Source organism: Psittacula echo (assembly GCF_963264785.1).
Source record: "Psittacula echo genome assembly, chromosome: 2".
Lineage (NCBI taxonomy): Eukaryota > Metazoa > Chordata > Aves > Psittaciformes > Psittacidae > Psittacula > Psittacula echo.
The window spans coordinates 14,546,173-14,561,215 of record NC_137737.1 but is presented as its reverse complement, the minus strand read 5'-3'; the positions used below and the strand labels follow the sequence as shown (position 1 = coordinate 14,561,215).

Genomic DNA, 15,043 nt, shown 5'->3' with positions numbered 1-15,043 from the left:
TATTTGCAGGTCAGCCCCTCTTTTCCACGTGGCATATATACTTGTTTGGTCAGAAAAGGCAAGCTACATAACGGCACATTTTTTAGAGCTGGTGACATTATGCTCCCCTCCCTCCCTGCCAAAGGAAGATATTCAGACTTGATCAGCTCTGTGACTTGCTTTACAATAAATCCCCAGAAGCAAGAAGGCAATGAAGAAATGAGGAGAAAGGCATGAAACCGGCATCTCATGAGATTGCCCTGACAGCTGAGACATGAATAAAGCATCCTAAATTTTTTTATGGCTTTAACTTTAAGCGACTTTCACCAGAGAAGTTTATGGCAGGACAGGAATTTGTAACACTGGCCTTGGAGCCACAGGGCAGAGTGTTGCCCATTGCCTGCCCAAGCACATTGCTAGTTTCAGCATACACTGAGACAAATGCTCCTATGCTCTTGCCGGCAGACTTTTGACAGGTAATGTATATATAAAAGGCAATCTAGAAACAAAACTGCAACAGCCCTGAAAGATGTAAATACTCAGGATATCTGTTCCCACCACTCCTTCACAACTGGAGAATCAGCGATTAGTTACCAAACAGCCTGTGATTTTGTGGTGAGCTATTTATCTGATTATAATACAAACAAACAAGACCTGAATAATGGAAAGAGAATGAAAAGCTGTGATTGGATTTTTAACCCTAGAATGTGGTTATCTGTGCGAGCTGAGAAAAGGGGAGAATATTTGTTCTTTTTGTGTAAAAGCTCCCCACTCAGTGGCACCCAGGAAGAGCCACAGATCCTACATCAGGTTCTTCTTTACAATGCTTAGTTTGTCCTGTTCTTCCCTTTTGTTTAGACTAATCCAACACTTCTTCTGCAGTTGATACTGTCAACTTATCAAAACCCAGAAAATTCAGAAAATTTAACTAGGCAACCTGCAGTAATTATTTCTCTTTTATTCTGGGACAAGTGTCATCAGCTACAACCAAAGCCATTTCTCCTATGCTAAGATATGCCAAGCAAAGCTCAGAAGGTATCTGTGATAGTTGAATACCTCCAGAGCATTGCTGAACAGAGGTTAAATACAGCCCAAATCATGATTACAGACTGCTCTCCTGCCAATATATGGACTTGGGCCCCTCAGGTCCTGTGACAGGGACACAGGAGAGCTACTGGGTTTCTGTTCTGTATCACTACTGTGTGCCAAACCAAAATTATATGCTGGCACTTGAGTATCCAGAAATTCAGTCTTTTTATCTGTTATTCACAACTATCAAACATATTTTTTATATTTTAACCTGATAAATGTAACACACAGGCACTTATCTAATATAATTCCAAATTTATGTATATAAAAAAAAGAATTGCAGAAGTTCTCTTGAATCACAGAATATCCATCTGCTGTTTAAAATCAAAACTCCAAAGAGAACATTTGCTTCGGAGCAGCAGAAAAATAATTAGATGAGAAAAACCAGAGGCAGCTCAAAGGAAAAATATGGAACTAAACCCAGGACATTGCAATGAAATAAAAAATAGATTTAATAGAAGGTATTTGTCTGAATTCAATCAAATAAAGGGAATAAAAATACTATTAGCAAAAATGCCAAAGGTAATTTTTTGAACTTGATTAAGTGAGCATGATCATTTTTGCCTGCAATTTCCATTTCTAAATAGAAAAACTTAGATCTTGCACATATGTTCTAATATCTGCCCATCTATTCACTTAGCCATTACACATGCTTACAATGGTTTCTTTAGATGAAGCTAAATATGCCTTTTGTCTTTGGATAAATAGTACTGCAAATTAGCTACCATAAAATAACACAGCTGCATCACTTCACACAAATAAAGTACAAGGAACAATAGGCAATGCTGGATGATAAATACAAGCCATTAGCAGGGGGCTTAAGTGCACTTTTTGCCATGGTAAAGGCCCATTTTACTAGCAAATACTAAGGCCGGGTGGGACAATATCATAATGCAATCCTTTATTTAAAAATATATTAAAATCTATTTTTAAAGAATGGGCAGATCAATAACTCATGTGATTGTTAATATCAATACGTAGCTTTTCCAGGAGACATTGTATTTTCCAGATCTAAAACAATCTATGAATTACAAATGAAGATGGAGTGGGACTATTCATGTTAACATTTGTATGACTAACCATAAGTCAGTTATTTACATGCATAAAGAATGCTGTAATTACCAATGGAGCCATATTAAAAAACATCATTAACTAATAACATGCTACAATGAACATGCATCTTAGTCCTTTGGAATTTGGATCAAGTTACCAAGCTAAATTGTTTTAGAGGTGCACAGAATTTCATTTGCTGAGATTCATCCATAGTCTGAACCATATTCTTGTATTTTCCTGCCACCTCTCCAGATCTGCATTTATCAGCGCTAGAAAAATCCCTGCATTTTTAGATCAACAGCATGTCCTTTCTATCCTGTGGTCTTCAAATCCTGAGCAGCTCCTTCTCAAAAGGGCTTGGATTATCTTTCCATCCAGGTTTGACTACTACACTTAGGCTTGCTCTTTCCCTTCATTAATTTCTTGCCTGCAGACAAGGGGCCACAACAACTCATATAGTATTTCAATATAATAGTATGCATTAAAGTAATTACAGCATGTGTTTATATAGCCCCAGAAATCCCCAGCAAGGGCTCTATGCACTTACAAATAAACCTGACATCTGGACCTAACGAACTGTACATCACATCTCCCTGTGCTTTCAGTGGAGATGAGCATACAGCACACGTGCATGTTACATGTGTTGGAAAAGGAGGTTTGTGGCAATATGTATGCTGTGCTTTTACATCTTGGCAGTGGAGGCCAAGCAGCTTGATACTGAAAGGAAGGAAACAGGCTTTATGATACGGTCAGAATGGTGCAGACCACTGCCGAACACTCTCCTGTCCAACTGAATACCAGTTGTCATCTGTCCCCTGCTACTCCTTGCTCATCTGCCACTTCATTTTCCATCAAGTGGGAATTTCTTCCCACCTTCTGAGATGTCACAAACCACCATGTCCTCCTCCAGCTGCCTTTTATAGAAAGAAAGAAGCTATAAATGTGTTCTGTAAAAAACCATAACTGCTTTTCCCTTGTGAGAAAAACACAACTTCTGTTCCATAAGGGCTCTCTTTTTATTGTTGTGGCTTTGAAAGACACACACAGATGCCTTTTATCATCTTAAGCTTTGGGTGGCGTATTTATGGAAACTCCAGTTTCTTAGCTCCATGCCAGCATAGCTAGGTTAAAGAAAAAAGATTAGGCACTAATAAGATCTGGAGTCAGAGAGATCAAAGCATAAAGGCATAATTGTAGCTGGCAAAACAGTCCCTGGCAAGTGTTCCTAGGATGACAAGTGGCTCATCTTTCCTGACACCCACCCCGAGCAGCTTTATACCTCCTCTGGTCCCCTCCTGATAAGGAAGGAGGGATCCAGCTATAGAGAATAGAAAGATGAACAGAGGCAAAAACACCACTAGAAATCCACTATGTTGGCAGCACGTTAGAAGCTACTGGATTAAACCAGGAATTAAACTTTCTCCAGACTTTTAAAAATGAAGGATTTAAATGAAACAGCATGTAAGCTCATATGTGAAATGCCAGCTGAAGAAGACAGCCACTATAACTGCATCTGGTGAAAGGGATGCTCCTATAAGACTTTGCAGCCAAGAAGACAGGATTCTTGGAGCTGGAGGGAAAGAAAGTGAGGAGCCTGACTTCACAACTCAGTCCCTGTGGCACTTGGCTGGAAGTAGGGAGTCTGGCTGCTTTGACTATGAGTTAATCTGCTTTGTCCTGACGCTTAGGCAGCTCTGAATGTGTCCTACTGGGCACATGCAGGTCTGCAAATAAAAAGGTCAGGCTGGAGGCATCAGGCTAGGGAGAAAATAGAAACAGGACTTTAAAGAGCTGGCTGGATATTTCTGGAGATGACAACAATTATCGTTATAATGCATTCTACTTCATTGGAGCAGTCAAAAGAGAAACAATACGTGACTTTTCCACTGTTGTCGGTACAAAGTGCAAAGGGACTCTGAAGCGCACTAGCTGATAAATAAACAGGTTCTTGAAAGGACAGGAGATAAAAGGAGAATGTTTAAGTCAGCCGGGAGCCATGCTGGACCTTTGAAGGGGTTAAGGAGGGCAAGCTGGAGGCCGCAGCAGATGCATACAAAACCCTCACAGGGCAAGTACACTACCACTCCACTGCACAGCCCACACTGCAAGTTGTATTTCCAGCTCTCACCTACTGAGACTGGAAACCAAATGGCTCAAACTTATGCAGAAGGAAAACCTCCAAGGCACACAAATACTGTCTTTGCAAGTGTGTCTATTAGTTGAGGGTGCTGTAAGAAAGACTCCTATATCAGTCTGAAAGCTCTAATAAGAATGTCTCTTCTGATAGCAAAAATAAACCACATGACAGTAAGACACATTTTTGTCTCTATAAAACACCCTGAAGTAATCTCTCTAGTTGCACCTTTTTCACAGAGTCATCACTAAGGTTTATGGCAATTAATAGTCAGGCTGCCCCAGGCCCCCCAAAATGCTGCAGTATATTACAAACAGCACACAAGGACGATTTCTGTTGTGATGCTTGGTTTTCACATTAGGAAAACACGTCAACCTGAGTACATTAGTTGAAATATCCTGAAATTATTTTTGTCTTCCTTAGCAAACTAAAAAGGAAAACACCAGTCAAAAGGATGCTGTTGCTTAGTGATTTTAGCTGCACATTACATATGCTGGAAGAAGAAAAGGCCTCCTATTTTTTTAATGTAAAATGCTGAAAAGGTAACCTCCTCATCCTAACCTCCTTATCCAGGACATGGGTTCAAACAGCTCCTCAGCTTGAAATAATTATTTTTACTAATTCTATATTAAATAAATTGAATTCCATGTTTGCTATCTCCTAGGGAAAGGTCGTAACTATCCAAGGTCATTGTGGACTAGGGAACTTTGCATCTTTCCTATTAAGAGTGTATGTATATTCCCTTCTAAATATGGAAATTGTGATGGACCTGGTTTGGAATCATCTAACTCTTCCCAGCTACCTGACACTTCTGTCTTTGATTTTCATCCCAGGACCTTGGGGCCCTAAAGTGAGCACCAAGGTATTCAATTGCATTTCTCATGGATCTTGCCCCTGTCAAATTTCCCAGGGTACCATTTTATTTGTCAGCTTCCTACTCACAAAGTAACAGCAAAACAGAAGTGTACACGCATCAAAATCTGGTCCTTCCTCTTGCTTTCACTTTGCCAGAGATAGTGTCCTAGTGCTGGTCCCCAGGGAGATTTGGCTTCAGCTAGCTCAAAATCTCCAATAACCTCTTGCCTGTGAGATCTTGGCCAAATCACTGCATTCTTCCAAGCCTCAGATTTGACATCTACAATGCCAGGACAATAATAACAATTCCCATCCTGAAAACTCTTCAGATCTGCTCTGCAGTCCCATGCAGTCCTATCACCTCTATTCCTTACACATAGATAACTGTATTCATAGAGCATGAATGACTGGGGTGTCAGTTAAATTTACTGTGCCTCATAATACCAATGACTCTTTCTCTTCTGTAGTGTCATATACTCAATCGTGATTCGAACCATCTGGATGAAGAGCAAAGCTCAGGCTGTCATCATATCGACCTGCCCTGGTGAGTCTCGGCACACATGTGTCTCCAGCCTTGTGATTCAAATACGGCAAGTCTCCCCAAATCTGGGTATGCCTGGACATGGAGTGTTGCACTGGGTCCCCATCACTGCAGTGAAAATGGGGTTTCTGTAATTGCTCACCTGTAACTCTTTTCTGCACTGTTTGCCTTCTTTTCTCCAACACTAAATCCCCTTTAGCAAAACAAAAGAAAACATCTGTGAGAAAATAATTAAAAAACAAAAAATCTTTATTCTAGAACTAGAATCCCTATTCCTAGAACTTGGCCCATTTCCATAGTATTTTCTCCTAGAATATACTCACACCTACACTTTTGCTGTCTTTTCACATGCCCTTGCAAGTCCGGATTTTGGTCAAGATCAGAAATTCCTGGGTACAGAAAGCTCTTTTACTAACCAAGCTGCTCTTTTCCCAGGTGGCAAAACCTCTGCTGGCTGCACCAGTCGTGGGTTCATATCCAAGGCGAAGGTGAAAGCGATCAAATACAGCATTGTAATTATCCTTGGTAAGTGAAAGCCCCTCACAGCTGGTAGCTAGGGAGGATGCTGACATCTGGAAGCTGCTTTTCCTCAGCTCCTTCCATCATCAGCACATAAAGTGCAGGAGATGTCTCAGAGGAGCTTTACCTTGACCCCCCTCTTGCCTTCTGACCTTGTCCTTCCCCTCTCCTCTGGCTGATAAGATCCTATTTTAGGCATCTGACATAAGCCTCAAATGAGGTTATAAGCATAACCTTTCACATGTATAAAGAAAGTAAAGGAGGGATATTGCCTAAAAGGAACAAAGGGGTCATCTTCCCATTCAGGCTGCCAAAATACTTGGCAACTGAGTTGTCTTTTAGACTTAGAAATTGTGTATGGTATGTTAGGTGTTGGGGTGGTGCAAGGAACAGGAAGGAGAGGCGAGGGGTGCATTGCCTGCTGAGGTGGAAAGGATGAGCTCCCCTTTCCTGACCAGGCAGCAGATGACTCAGCGCAGGAGTCCTCCATCTCCCAGGGAGACGACATTATCCTCACGGAATCAGGAGGCTGACATTCTATCTGGATAAATAAAGGCAGCGTCACACAGGGCTTGTGATTAGCTGCCAGAAACAGGCAGGAAGGCGACCGAAGCTATTTATTCCTGAGGGCTGACAGCCATCCCCTACCACTGAAAAAGAGATCTCTCCTCTTTCCGAGGACACACAAAATTCAGATTGGATGATATTGTGGTAATAGTTACTGCTAAGGTGCTTAGCTCGCTGTTCAGTGAGACAGGGGAGAGGCCAGTCTGACTCATGCTGTTCAGAAGCCCAAGAACAACTTCTCTGTGTCTGGCCTTTTCTGCATGGCAATCAGAGAAAGCTTTGCCCAGAAACAAATACAATTGCAATGCCATCGAATGTTAAGAGCTGACCTGGATGCTCATTTTTTCAAAGGACCTTGATAATATTAGGCACCCACCACCTCTTGATGTGGAAGCAGATCTATGCACCTAACACTCACGGATTTCTTTAAAGCCACTCCAAGTTCTGCATAGTCAGTGCTATGATCCATGCACTGACACTGCTCATTGTAACTTTGCTGGTGTCTGTGCATAGACACTGCCAGTTTGCTTACTCTAGAGAGCAGGAGAGGGACTTACCTCTTCCTTGCACATTGAGTGAGTGCTCAGCTAACTGCCAAGACAAAAAAACCTGATCAACATGACAAGAAAACCAGCACAGGGTCACTCTGCTGTCCCGTTTGGACATGTCTGACTTCACAGATGACTGTACATCTGCAAACCAGGTACTTCGAGCTGAGTTGACTGCACTGCCTGTCCCAGCTTTTCTGTGTAAACCTTGAGTGAAAAGCCTTTACGAAAGGAGAATGCATAGAAATTTGTGAGGGACAGATTCATTCCCTATGCCTGCAAATAAAGATAGATCTGTGGCCTTTTTCTTTCTACCACTGCCAAATGATACATTGGTCTGCCATAATGTGGTGTGAAAGGGTGTCATTCCTCGCTCCTGGAAGTCTAAGAGGCTCTGTTTTAATAGGTGGCTGTGACAGCAGTGCTGTCACGGAGAAGCACTTTGGTGGTGTGTACATTTAGATTGGCTGCTCACTCAGGGGACCATTAAAAGAGCACTTCACTATAACTGATGATGTTTTAACTGGCTACCTATTTACCCTTTATGTGTTGTGTAGTGTTCAAAAGTGTCTTGATATGTCTAGAGGGAGCACTCTAAACACTTAGAGGAGCACACATAATGTATTTTATGGGCATTAAATAAAAATAAAGACAAATAAAGGCACAATCTAATAACTATTCTCTTAAATAAGACCCTGAATAAGGAAAGATGATTTTTTTTTTTTTTTTGCATGAACAAATATTTGTGTGTTATGGCAGTCTCTCTATGCGTGCGTGATTACCTCTCTAAATAGCTCAACTATCTAATGTCAAGCTGTTCCTCTCTCTGTCTGTCTTGCAGCATTTGTTCTCTGTTGGAGCCCTTACTTTCTTTTTGATATCCTGGACAACTTCAAGATACTCCCTGAGACCAAAGAGCGCTTCTACGCATCTGTGATCATCCAGAACCTGCCAGCCTTGAACAGTGCCATCAACCCTCTCATCTACTGCCTCTTCAGCAACCGCCTCTGCCCCCCTTTTGAGTAATGCTCCTTTAATGTCACTCTGACTTTCCCCTAAGAAGGGAAGGAACACATAAACACAGTTCATACAAAAACTATTTTTGCCTGGTTTAATCCTAACCATTCCTTGTTTTCTTTAGGGAAAGAAGAACTCGAAGGCTGGGCGGAACTTCCCGGGATAAGAGCGATGGAGGGCAGGAGATGCAGGTCGTGTCCAAACCAGAATACATCTAGCACAGACAATGCTCCACAAAGCCACACTGGGACCTGTCCTGAGGAAAGCAGAATTCCCCTTGAGTCCCTTGCATCGGAGATGGACATTGAGTGACAAGAGCTTGCACCGTGCTGCTGTTGAGCAGCACACATATTTGGGATCACCAATGCAGCTTCATCAATTGCATGCTGCCAGTGCCAAACTCAGTGTGAGGGGTTTGCATGCCAATATTGCAGGGGTTCATCTTTGCCCTCTGTTTTTAAGCAAGCTGTAATATATGTATATACATATATATATATATACACACTCCAAATTGCAAAAAATAAAACCCATGTAAATGATGTCTACTCAGAGTCTTCTCTATTTTTCAGGAGTCACTAAAAGCCATCTACACTACCATCTGGCTCATATAACTGATAAAGAGTACTCACAACTAATTACAGAGCAGGGACCCTGCTTAAAATGGAAACGTGGGCCCTTTACCAACAAGAAGACACCACCATCATTCTATGTAATTAGAGTGGTCTTTTGGGGACCTTATGGGGGAGCTCCTACATGAGGCACATTGTCAGCACAGGTCAATCTCTCCATCCACACAGCAGCACTTCTCTGACTCTTGCCCTGTGGAAATCATCCATGTTGCTTAAATTACGCAGGGAACTACACACATCTTTATACAACCTCAGAGGTAGAAAAAGACCTGAGTGAAACTATAAAACTCAAATTACATTTAAGAAAAATTATTTGTTTATGGCCCAGTCTTAAGAGCTCATTGTAGGTGTCCATAAAGCACGAGGAGTGAGGCAGAGCTCCCCTGCATGGCACCAAAGCAGTTGGGCATCCCTTTCCCCCAGCCCTTGGGGTATTCTCCCATCCCACTGTTCTCAAGTGTAAGGAGAAATGTGCTCACCCAGGTTCAGTGGATGGGTGGGTGATATTGACCTCAGTGCTCATTATACTGCAAGGCAGCTTAAAGTGCTTGTACGATAATACACTGTAACCAGCTGTATGGCAAGTATGTTTGTTTCCAAAAATATCGTTTATTACTTAAGTGGAGTCAGATTAAATGGGGTTTTTATTATGATGATTCTTTGCCGTGAGTTTGTTCTCTGCAAAACGAAAACTGAATAAAAATTATTTATAATTACCTAGATTACAAAGATATCTTTTCCTAAGTAGGAGATACATAAAACCATGGTGCTTTTATGTTCTCTGGAAAACAAATAAGGTATCTCTTTTTATTACTTGAAGTTCTATTATGCCTAAATTTTGGTGGCTGCTTAATTAAAACCATGAATCTGCACCAGCTTTTACAGCAGCCACCTTGGATAGACTGTATATAAGAACTAGACAACACTTCGGTGTGGGTATGTTTTAACTTTCCCAAAAGTAGGCTGCTCAGCTTAAGCCTCATAGTGACACAGATTTTGGTTGTTAACTTTTTCATCTGATGCATATACAATGGATAACCAGTGTTGGACAATTAATGAAATTTGCAGCCTTACTACCTGGAAATGAGATAACATTTCTGAGCAATACTTTGATTTGCAAATTTAACATGACTCAATCCCACTAAAATTTGCATATTCTTCACTGGGGTCATGACATCACTTATGTCATCTAAATTAGACATATGCATGAGTAAGTGTAAGACTCCGGCCTTAAATGAAGCCATTATCCATTTATTTGCAAAGAAACAGTCTTCTCATGTCATTCATTATCTTATTATGTACCATTTACATGTTCCTCATATCCTTTTTCCTCTGGACGTGACTGTGATGCCCTTCCTCATATGAGGATTTTTCAGTTTAAATGGCCTCACACCATTTTCACCTGTATCCCTTCCAAACGCTTAAACACAGAAATGATTTCTCTCTTCTATCCTGCTTTCCTCCTGTGCAGGAGATGGCATTTTATTATCTTTTCATACTCCCTAAAACTTTTCTTGTAAAGAAACAGAAAAAAGCTGAGTTTTCCCGTCTCCCATGAGAGAGATTTAGGGAATTTCATCTAACTTCAGTAGGTTTCTCATTCCTTTTCTGCATCTGCAACTTGCTCTACATCTGTCGGCTGTTGCTTAACAGTGACAGAGTTGGTACAAGAAGAGCCCACACCTACAAAGAGATTCCGAATGCAACATGAAGAGGGTACCCAGCTTTTTCTTTCATGACAGTCCATGAAAAACTGTGTTTTTCATCAGCTTTAACACTTCAAGATGCATCTGTGAGATACTTCTGACATTCCCAAAGCAGCCAGAAATATTTGTATGCATGACTATTGGGACATAAAATTCTCCACGATAATAAAGTCCTGTCTGATTATAGAATCCCAGGAAGCATGAATCAGAATCTCATCCTTCAGAGAAGTCACATCAAACAGCATAGGACTAGGATACTTTTCAAAATTACATATTAATTCAAGGGAATAGAAAATGTGTGCTTTCTGTGACAGTTTCAAATAAAGCCTGAATGAGAAAGCTGTTTAACTTGCTCTTGAACAATTTTTCATGTAATTTAAAGTTCAGTTCTCTTAGTCCAGATTTCCATCTGTTGCTAGAAGTGTAAAGCACTGTTTTCTCTTTCATCTTGATTTTGCCTTTGACATTTCTGTCTCCTTTTTTATTTTTTTATTTTTTTGAAAAAAACTAATGCAAGACAGCAAAAATTAAGCATCCAAATATCTGGGCAGGAATACTCTAATAATGCAGTGGAATTATTCCACATTGCAACCATGGAAGAATAGCAAAACAAAAGCATTTTGCATCCTCCTGCATGCTGCTGACCAAGCATTTAAAGGTGCAGACCTCTAAATCATCTAATAATAATAATAATAAATATAATAATAACATAATAATATAATAGTTTTAATTCTTATTATATTATTATCAGTCAAAACAAAAGGAAAACCCTGCCTGGTTGGTTGTAGGTTTGGAAGGGGTTTTTTGGAAGATATCTTTCATGGGAAAATAATTAGACCTTTAGATATGATGCAGGATGATTTGAATTCACACACCTCTAAGACTTCATTCATGAAGGCCCATAGTCTACAAGTTACCTAGACATTTAACTATGAATAGTCTTAGTTGGAATCAGGCACATAAATGTCGTTACAGAAGTGGACTTGACACAACAGGTTTTTAGAGTACTGGCTATTGCAAGTATCAGACCCCTACTGATAGCAGTCTCTAAGAAGGACACGTAAGCAGAAGCAGCAAAAGTAAGCCCAGTGCTTTTCTAGATCAAGCCCTGGCATTTGAATACCAGAAAGATTTATGTCTATTCAAATTTTATATTTTCTTGACACTGCAAGATGCAGGAAATGGGAAAAAATAATCTCTCAAACCACAGACCTCTACGTGAAACACAGGAACAGATGACTCAACTGAAAAGAACATTTTCAAAGTGACTTTGGCAGAGAATTTCTCAAGATATGAATGCTTTGGGGTAACTCTGACCTGCAATAACTAGGAATAGTCTCTTGGCACTCTCTTTACAAGGAATACACTTGCCAGCAAGTTGCCTAGTTCTGTGTTCATACAGAAAGTTCTACCTTGTGCTTGTGCTGATTTGTTTCAGACAAGAACCCAGAAGGCATCACACTACTTGTCACTTCACCTTACCCCTCGCAATGCATGTACTCTTCAGAAACACTTGATGGAAACAGAACAAATACAAGAGGAAGAAATTGCAGAAAGCACATCAAAAAGTATATATATGCTATGGGCACAAGTGCCTTCTTTCAAGAGAGGAATGACTCCACAGATAAAAATAAACCACTGCAGAAGCTTGCTGTCTTTACCTTCCAACCCAAAGCCTGATGCTTACAGGAGCAGTGATTTAATTCATCAGCCTTGGGAAGCATGACTGATTTGGGGAGTAAATGCAATTTTTAGTGTAAGGTAAAGTATGTTTCAAGTTCTTTGGTAAACTGTAATTTATTTTACACAGCGTTCAATTTAGGTAAGCATTATAGCTGAATGGCTCATTGGATAATCTTTTGTCATGTTTGATGGCATCTTATTCTAAGTATGCATAAAATACAGGCATAAAGGGGTAGGCATACAAGCGCAGGCATGACTTTAAAATAGGCTTTGCCGATTCCTCTGGCTGGGTTGGTTATAGTGGTACCTACTTAGAAGCTTACCTGTTGATTTAAACTTGAGCAAGCCAAATGAAAATAGGCTAAAATTAAGCAGCTTTAATAAATGCAGCAAAAATGAAGAGAGTCTGAGGCATCACACAGAAAGAACTGCATGATCTTGAGAACCCAAGCAGCAGAAATGAGGTGAAATGCACCATGCTGGGTGCTAATAATCAATTGCAGCAAGTATGAGAAATCCTGCTATACAATGGGAGCTCATCAGCTGGAAATATCTGAACAGAAGAAAGCCTTGAGTATGTTCATTGGCCAGATGATGTCTTCTTGCTGACAACGAGGCCAGGAGGGTCGGGGGGCTAATATGATCCCAACATGGACATGGTGATGAATTTGTCAGAAGAGCTAAGGCTGCGCTAGTGTCACTGTTGCCCTCTGTTGAGACCACTCTGTGCAAAGCAAGAGATAGAAAGATCATGGTAAAGTGCAGCCTGAGATTTTGGCTTGTTGGGGCTGGTAAAATGGAAAGTTGAAAAGGAGTACTTCTGCTGTCTGTTAATACAAGGATGTCAATAGGAAAAGGATGGACTGAACTACTTAAAACACACAATAAATCTGTAACAAACCCTGTCCCCTGGAATATTCTCACCATGAATAAATGCAGCAGACACAATAATCAGCCTGCCCAGACCTTATTGCATTGTTCAGGAGCAAACTTCCTCATTATAAAAGAGTCCTCTCAGTTTGTGCTGTGGCTGATTATTGAGATCTAAAGGTAAGGCAAGGCAAGACTTTCTGTGCAAGTTTTTCAAGGGGACCAAGAGCTGGTTCCTTTCATTTTGAATCATGCTGACGGTCATGTCTTTTGCAATGGCGCAATGGGAAGGTGAACATTTATTTGGAGAGATAATATCTTCTTACATGAAGCTGATGGAGCTGGAAAAGTGAATGAACTTATAGGCATGAGCATGCTCTCCCCATCCCTGCCCTACCAACTCGCATCACAGGTTTCAGAAGAGTACAAGGCAGCAGCTGCCCCTTTTGCTTGTGTTCAGGCTTTCAGGTTGAGAGCAATACTGATGATAGCGGAATTATACAAGGATTTCTGTTTGAAGCATAATCCTCTCTCCTCTCTGACTAAGACTCACACTGTCTGGTCTCACACAACAACCTCATGTTGGAGCAGCAGCCTACAGCCATGCTGGCAGCTTGCAGACAACGTGGGTCCGCTCACGAGTAGCCACACTACTATCTTCACATGGGCTCATGGCTTTACAAAGAAGTGATTGAGAGCCTGTCATCAGACACACATTTATGCTTTGCGTGACTGGAAAGCTGCACCTCCTGGGCACTACAGATTAATGCCAAAGGGGAAAATTCCTGTAGCCATAAATTAATAAATTGTCCTTGACTTAAAGGATTTGAGTTCCTTAAACGCATTACACAGAAAGTGAAAGAGAAGTCAGACTCCCTTGATCATACTAAAAGCTACTTTATGAAGCTACCATAGAGTAAGAAAGGAGTTTAAAGTGATGAAGTAGGAAAATATCACCAAGTCCCATCTGAAGCCCACGGTTTAATGGCCTCATTTGGGAGAGAAGGATTACTCCAAGAGAGGTTTTAAACACCTAGACAGAAGGATTACCAATTTGTATAGATGTAAGGTAGGTGGAAAGTTTTGATAATAATTTAAAGGAGACTCAGAATTGTGGTGTTTATAAAATGCCACGGATGTAGGATAATTCATAGAGGAAAATCAAATGCCATCACTTTTTCAGGAATACTTGGCAATTACCTGAACATCCCCTAAAAATTGGGCTGTTAACATGGTTATTTCCATGGGACACGGTATAGTCTCATCTGGAAATATTTATTGTCAAACAAACTCCTGCAACAAACCGTTATTTTTGAGAAAGCTTAAATCCCGGGGCTATACATCCAGGTACTAAACCAGTATTCAGTTGTTTGGATCAGAACACCTCCAACAGCAAAAAAGGAAAAGTAAAGGAAGAAAAAGGAAAAAGAAAGAAATTTCATGCAGATGAGTTTAACCTGAGTCAAAAGGGGTAACGTGGCTCTGCCTCAGTTTTCCTAAAGAGGATTTCTTCGTAAGCAAGAATCTTTGTGACATATGATTATGGTAAATGCTCCTTTCAAACCCCAAAGACACAGCTGAGATACATAATTAGCAACATATGGAGGCATGCTGTTGATACGGTCCACAGAGGGACTCAGTAAGACATCTGAAGGGGCCTGTTGGGAACCCAGCATTACACATTTAAACCTGTTTAGTATTCTAAGCCAAATTCTCCATTCATGTATCTCAGCAGGTCTTTAGCAGCTTCCGTTGAAGATACAGACATTTTTATTAGATCAGGCCTACGTCCATGTATCAAGGAATACACATGTGAGCCATTCTGAACCATGATCAATCATCAGAAAACAGGG

At 40.7% G+C, this 15,043-nt stretch overlaps 1 protein-coding gene across 1 annotated transcript in view; it reads left to right on the top strand.

The window, feature by feature from the left end:
• Window positions 1-8,520, top strand: part of NPSR1 (neuropeptide S receptor 1) — a gene marked incomplete at both ends in the record, with an annotated part of 55,661 nt that extends 47,141 nt beyond the window's left edge. The window contains 4 exons of the mRNA XM_080610691.1: window positions 5,578-5,654; window positions 6,087-6,176; window positions 8,127-8,307; window positions 8,427-8,520. Of these exons, the coding sequence (XP_080466817.1) occupies window positions 5,578-5,654; window positions 6,087-6,176; window positions 8,127-8,307; window positions 8,427-8,520 (442 nt within the window). The remainder of the gene's footprint in view (window positions 1-5,577; window positions 5,655-6,086; window positions 6,177-8,126; window positions 8,308-8,426) is intronic.
• Window positions 8,521-15,043: the final 6,523 nt, after the last annotated feature.